The sequence below is a fragment of the Brassica oleracea genome, unplaced genomic scaffold (genome assembly GCF_000695525.1).
Source record: "Brassica oleracea var. oleracea cultivar TO1000 unplaced genomic scaffold, BOL UnpScaffold00977, whole genome shotgun sequence".
Lineage (NCBI taxonomy): Eukaryota > Viridiplantae > Streptophyta > Magnoliopsida > Brassicales > Brassicaceae > Brassica > Brassica oleracea.
The window spans coordinates 15,115-22,353 of record NW_013617565.1 but is presented as its reverse complement, the minus strand read 5'-3'; the positions used below and the strand labels follow the sequence as shown (position 1 = coordinate 22,353).

Below are 7,239 nucleotides of genomic sequence, written 5' to 3'. Positions count from 1 at the left end.
CACACTGATTCTTCACTTTCTCAAAAGGACAAAAAGACAACAAGATGGGATGTCGGCATAAGGGTTTGCCGAATGGGCCTCAAGTCAAACCGGTGGAGATTTGTGAAGGTTTGGACTTCGCCACATCCAGATGGGCCAGCAGCAGCACTCCTAATGGGCCAAGAAAACTCACAGGTCCACTTCAGCCGCAACACCTGATCACGTACGAAACATATATATATCAATGTTAGTATGGATGATTAAGGTTAACGCAAGTACAAGAAACAACATCAGGTTACAGCGATAGAGATCAATCAGCAAGTCACAGTAGCAAGAGAAAGGAGACTTCAACAAGGAGAAGTAGCTTAGGCTTAAGACTATTGTCTCATTATAAGGTTGTTGTATTCCCTAGCTAAGTTGAGGTGATCTTATTGTAACCAAATTATCTAGCACACTGATTTGGTGTTGCTAGAGACGTACCGTGCTAGATGCCGAGAACTCGTTAAATCGTTTGTGTCTTTACTTTCAGTATTAGACATAGGTCAAGATAACTTCTAACCTAAGTAACCTAAGCTAATAATCTCTACAGAAGTTTTCTCTCGACGTGGCTGCAGTGCCGTGCGAACCCTTTTTGGAGCCCATGGCAAAAACATTTTTTACAACGCCTAAGACAATATTTTTAAAATGGTCTCGTAATGAAAGTTTTAATTGGTATGTTTATAAAAAAACTACAACAAGTAAGACGACCGTCTATAATTAAAACTCCAAAAATTAAAGATTTCACTAAAATGTGGAGAAAAATATTTAACTAGTCAAACTCTATATATGTATACAAAGATTCTTAACACTTGCAAACTAATGTATTCTACATATAAATCATACGACACAAACTAATGTCTGTACACATAAGTGGAGCCATAAAATTTGATTGAAAATTAATCGACCTGAGGATTGCGCCTTTTTGTCACAACAGTGGGTACAGCTCTCCGTGGCTGACAGCTCCAGCGGTCTTCGCTCTGGTGAAGCGTATTGGTTTTTGGTTTCTGCTTTTACATTTTTTGTTTACCGGTTACTGTTTCAAACTGGACCCACTTGGGATATTTTAGCTTTTAATTTTTTTTAATTGTTTTACTAATGTAAACCTATATAAAAACAGAAAAAAATGAGAACCTTTTAGAAAAAAATAAAAATACAGGAGAATCTCAATAAATTAATACTCGATAAATTAATAATCTTTATAAATCAATAAAATTTTCCGGTCCAAATGTGAACCGATTCAAAATTTGACACAAATCGATAAAATAATAAGATAATAATATTTTAGAAAAATTTATATAAATATATGGCCCCATTAAAATTATAAATTAATAATTTATATGAATACATATTTTATATAAGTAAGAACCTATCATTATATTGTTTGTTTTATATTCACAAATTGATGAGATTTCATAATAATATATCAAAGACCACATTTAATTTTTATGCAATACATATTATATACACCAAACAATATAAAATTTTTAATATAAATTTCAATTTAAAAAAATAACAATTAATGTCTATACACTGAAATCAAATATTTTTCTTACCTCCGAATAAATATATCTTAAAATAAAAAATCTAAATAAGGAAACTTTTGTAAATTAATATCTCTATAAATTAATAAAATTTCAAAGTCCCAACATTATTAATTTATAGTTGTTTTACTCTAAATGCAGTTTCCGAAAAAAGTAATAAAAAGGTAATTTTCAATTTTTTTAGCGCTGATTTATTATGATCTTACAATTATGATATGAGAAAGATTACATAGACGATTCGATAACCGACAATACTACCTGCCTTATGAAGACCTACGCCTAAGTGCATCACCTGAGCCGTCCTATGAAGATCCACGCCTAACAAGATTTACTTGCACCATGTTGAAGATGCATTGTAAGCCTTTCTTTCGTAGTCTACATAATTGTTTAATAAATCGCTCTCTCCGGGACTTGAAACCTAGATTTCCTGTAATCTGCAATAAATTGCATAGTCTGGGATTCGAACCCCAGACCTGGGTGTAGAAGTCTTTAAACCTTAACCAGTAGGCTACGGTGTTTCCACTAATTTTCAAATTTTAAAACATATAAAAGGGTGATTTCAATTATTTAAAAAGAAAATAAACTATGATGTTAACAAATTTTTAAATTAAATTGGTTTTAGATGTAAAATTTTATCAATGAAACTAAACTACACTAGTTATTATATAAGACTTGACATACAGTTAAGAAACTTGTTAGGCGTTGTAACCCTTGTTAAGAAACTTGTTAGGCGTTAACCGTACGCTTGGGGGGGGGGGTTTAGTGATTAATAAAAAATTAGGAAAATTTCATATCTACCACTTTCATAACGTTACTTTTCATTTTTACCATCACTAACATTTTCAAAAATATCTTTTTCGTTAAATGGTAAAAGTCTATTATACAATTGTTCTCCACATATAATAAATCATTATTTAAATAAATAAATTAAAAAATTAAAAAAAAATAATAATTTTTTTCAAATTATACTATTTCCAAATTCGAACCCTAAACCCTAAAATTCAACTCTAAACCCTGAACCATCAATCCTAAACCTTATATGTTTTTGAAATACAAACCCTAAACCCTAAAACCTCAACTCTAAACCCTAAACCCTATAAAGTAAACTTTAAACCCTATAAAGTAAACTTTAAACCCTAAATCTTCAACTCTAAACCCTAAATGCTAAACCTTCAACTCTAAACCCTAAAACATCAATTTTAAACCCTAAACCGTAAACCCTAAAAAAATAACCCTAAACCCTAAAACATCAATTCTAAACCCTAAACCCTAAAGAGTAAACTCTAAACCCTAAACACTAAAAAATTAACCCTAAACCCTAAAACATCAACTCTAAACCCTAAACCTTCAACTCTAAACCCTAAAGTCTAAACCCTAAACCCTAAAACCCTAGAGTTTAGGGTTTTAGGTTCGAATTTCGGAAAATATAGGGTTTAGGGTTTATGTTTAGGGTTTAGAGTTGATGTTTTAGGGTTTAGATTTGAAGGTTTAGGGTTTAGGGTTTAGAGTTGATGTTTCGGGGTTTAGGGTTTAAAGTTGATGTTTTAGTGTTTAGATATGAAGGTTTAGGGTTTAGAGTTGATGTTTTGGGGTTTTGGGTTTAGAGTTTAGAGTTGATGTTTTACGGTTTAGATTTGAAGATTTAGGGTTTAGAGTTGATATTTCGGGGTTTAGGGTTTAGAGTTTATGTTTCATGGTTTCGGGTTAGAGTTGATGATTTAGGGTTTAGAGTTGATATTTCGGGGTTTAGGGTTTAGAGTTTATGTTTCATGGTTTCGGGTTAGAGTTGATGATTTAGGGTTTAGAGTTGATGTTTTAAGTTTAGAGTAGTTAACCATAGATTTTTTTTTTGTCAAAGTTAATCAAAAGGTTATAAATGTTTTTTACCCTTCATTAAAAATGATTGTAAAAAAGATTAATGTAAATATGAAAAGTGGTACTTTGAAAATACTATATTTGGTAATTTTCCTAAAAAAAATGGAGATTAATTGGGATTAGTGTTAGGGCATTTAAATAATTATAATAGTTATGTATTAATATATGTCAGCAAAACAATTTGTTGATTGCTAAAGGATCAGTCATTGGAGACGCATGAGCCTAGTATTACAAAGTTCCAGACCTATGTTTGCAAGATAAAAGCTCCTCCAGAAATGAAACACCTCATTTGGCAGGTGATATCGGACCAACTAGCAGTAATGAGTAATCTGACCAATCGTCATATGCGATGCGACAACTACTGCCCTCGTTGTGGTGCAGATGATGAAACTGTAAATCACGTTATCTTTGAGTGTCCTCCTGCAGTTCAGACTTGGGCTCATGAGCGACTATATTTCCAAGCGGAAGTCAGTTCACGAATATAGATTACCTGTTCTGGAGGAAGAATGATATTGTAGAACCAGAATTGGACAGGGACCCATATCCATGGATCATATGGTTTATTTGGAAAGCGAGGAACGACAAACTCTTTAAAGGAATTGACAGGGACCCTTTGGAAACTGTCAGACACGCTGAATCTGAATGCCAAGCTTGGTTTGACGCAAATCAAAGACTAGACAAAATCATAGAAGAACAAATTACAGTAGGGACTCCAACCTCCGAGCGATGCATGATAGATGGGTCATGGACACATGATGCACTCTTTATTGGTTATGGGTGGACATGAGTAACTTCAAGTGGAGCGTTGCAACTATTGGGAGCAAGAAATCAACGACGTCGAATCTCACCACTGCATTCTGAATTGGAAGCTTTATTATTGTGGGCAATGGAGTGTATGCTACAGGTATCGACATGTCAATCTTTTGGGACTGACTGCAAGGAATTAATCGCGATGACCAAAGACCCGGGAGCATGGCCGAACTTCTCTACTGAGCTGGAGGAGTTTATGAAGTTGAAAGCAAGATTCACGGAGTTCTCGATTGTTTTTGTACCTCGTCAGGAAAATGTATCGTCTGATTCATTAGCTAAGATAGCGAGATCCTTCCATAGGGAATTGTATTACATTGGTTGTTCTGTTCCGGTCTGGTTTCCCAGACCACCTCAAGCTTGAGTAATAGAATAGCAGTTTAAAGAAAAAAAAAAAAAAACAATTTGTTGATTCACAGTCTGGTGGTTTGTCCCTTTCTAAAAGTGTGACACGACCAAGGTTTGAGGGACTTGATGTCTTTTTTTTCAATGTTTTTTCAATGCTAGGTTTGCTGTTTTCACCTTTTTTTCTTCTGATTTCATGGCTTTTTCTTGTTAATTTTGTAGACTGTAACACAAATAGACCAGATCTATAACTTATTATGTGATTTTGAACTAAAAATTTACAAAATAATGAACTTTAATTCTTTTCAGATGAACTAACCAAATTGGAGTATAACGCCACTGTTTTCCTCCGGCTCGTTTTTCCGGCAAGTATATGGCCGCTGAGAGCACGTTTTCGATCAGGGGTTATAACATGATATATAAATATGAGCATTTATTTAGTTCTGGTAAAATTTTTATATGAAGTTACAATTTTAAAATTAAGAGAAAACTACTAACACCAAAATAATTACAGACAAACCCCATTTGTAGATATGTAAAGGGAGTCAATTGTTTTGACTCATTTTAATTATTATTTCCTCTGTTTCATTTTATTTTCCGTTTTAGATTTATGCACACAGATTAAGAAAACATTTAATTTTACATATTTCCAAAATAAAAACATCATTATCTATACATCTAACCATATCTCAACCAATATAAAAATAAGTAGAGAATATTGTTATTAAATTTTGCATTGAAAACATAAACGACATTTAAAATGAACAAAATTTAACTCTAAACCGATAAATAATATGAAACGGAGGGAGAATAAACCAACTAATTCATCAATACTTAAATAGTTTTCCTTTAAAAAAGATATATTATGTATTTCTTACGTGGCTCAGGGTGATGCAGTCATATATGAATCCTCATAAAGTAGGTAGAATTGTTGGCTGTAATATCATGTATTACATATTTCTCATAATTTATAATAACATAATTAACTAGTGGCAAAAAAGATAATAATATTCTATAATGTTAAATATTTTTCTTAAATAAATTTAGTAAATCTGTTTATCTTTATTTATTTTTTTTGTTGAAATTTTAAATTGATTATCAACAAAAAGAAAAATTACATGCCACTGAGGTTTATGCTTTCAGAGAAAGAAACACAACTTTTGTAAGAAAAATATTAAGTTACGATTGCTGAGAAGAAGTCCGAGCTAGCCATCTCTGCATCATGTCACTATAGAAGCTTGACTTCCGCTTTCATAGGGAGGAGATCCTGTTCCTAATGGTCTTGTCAATATATCGGACCATTTGGGCTGCGCTATGGGGATTTCCCTGGTGGTGCCTGCTGTTCCTCTCACGCCAAAGACTATGGATACTAGCTTGGAGAGCAAGCTTCAGGAGACATGTATCAATCTCCCTCCTGCGAGGGGACATGATCGATGCGACGGTGATAGCCCAGTCGGGGTTCACAAGAGAGCCCAATAGGAATCCTACTAGATCGATCCACACCGTAAAGGAGTAAGGGTAAGCGAAGAACAGGTGGTCGCGAGTCTCGTCCGGTTCCCCACAGAGGAGGCACGGTTGCACACAACCCCAAGCTCGACTCCTCGCTCCCGTAGACAGTCTGTCCGGAAAAGCTAACCATGTGATGAAAGCAAACCGAGGAATAAATGCTCTGTTTAAACCAAACAGCTTTGCACCAAGAGAGTTTTGGGTTGTGGACCCGTAGTTGCTCCCATGTTGCTTTGCTAGAGAAATTCGATTTGTACTCCTCATCCCCGTGGCGCCATAGACGACGATCGGCAGCTGCGTGATATCTTGTATAATTACATGATTTTAGCCATTAATTAGTGTATATTTTGATCATATAGATTAAGAATTAGGCATCTTTAGAGTCCATATTGCATTCATTGTCCTTATTAGGTGTTGGAGTGTGCCATGGAGTGATTTGAGATGTTTTGGAGCATTGTGATCCAAAAAGGGATGAAAGATGAGCATGGATGGAGGCCTTAAAAAATCTGCTGTTGCTAAGATTTTGTGGAAACACAGAAAATTGAGTTAGCTTTCTAGTGGAAGTGGTTTCAAGTCATTTGGAGATGTAATGAAGGAGTTATGATCAATTTACTAGAGACATATCCATCCTGGTCGAGCATCGCAGAGTGACCTTCCAGAGCGACACCATAAGGTAGCTCCCAACCCAGAGCGACCTCTCGGAGCTACACCACGAAGTCACTCTCCTTTTCATCACTTTGGAGGTAAAAAAATAGGCCTGGAGCGACCTCTCAGAGCGACCACCTGAGGTAGCTCCCAACCCAGAGCTACCTCCCAAAGCTACACCACGAAGTCACTCTGTGCGTCATTTACTTAGTCGAAACTTATGATTTTTCAGGGACCTTTTGTTCATTTGTCTTGACTTTTTACACTTTCTACACCTAAGTTTAAGTACCTTTTGTAAGCCAAGGAGGCAGAGGATCTTTTATCTTTGAGAAAACCACCAAAAACCTCTTGAAAAAGTTCATCTCTTTGATTCATTTGATCATATGTTATCCTGTTGATTTCTAATCTATTATCTGTATTTCTCTACATGATTAATCTGAAATCCAATATGGGTTTAAGAGGAATCATGAAGAGTAGTGAGTAATCCACTCTTGAATTCATG

The 7,239-nt window shown here is 34.7% G+C and overlaps 1 protein-coding gene across 1 annotated transcript; it reads right to left on the bottom strand.

The window, feature by feature from the left end:
* Positions 1-5,837: 5,837 nt before the first annotated feature.
* LOC106320607 lies at positions 5,838-6,356 on the bottom strand. The gene has a single exon (XM_013758984.1). It carries the CDS (start codon positions 6,354-6,356, stop codon positions 5,838-5,840), a length of 519 nt encoding a protein of 172 aa, XP_013614438.1.
* Between the last annotated feature and the right edge of the window lie 883 nt (positions 6,357-7,239).

Bases quoted from the DNA above. Each gene is read 5' to 3' on its own strand.
- LOC106320607 (XM_013758984.1), bottom strand. From the start codon at position 6,356: ATGAGGAGTACAAATCGAATTTCTCTAGCAAAGCAACATGGGAGCAAC.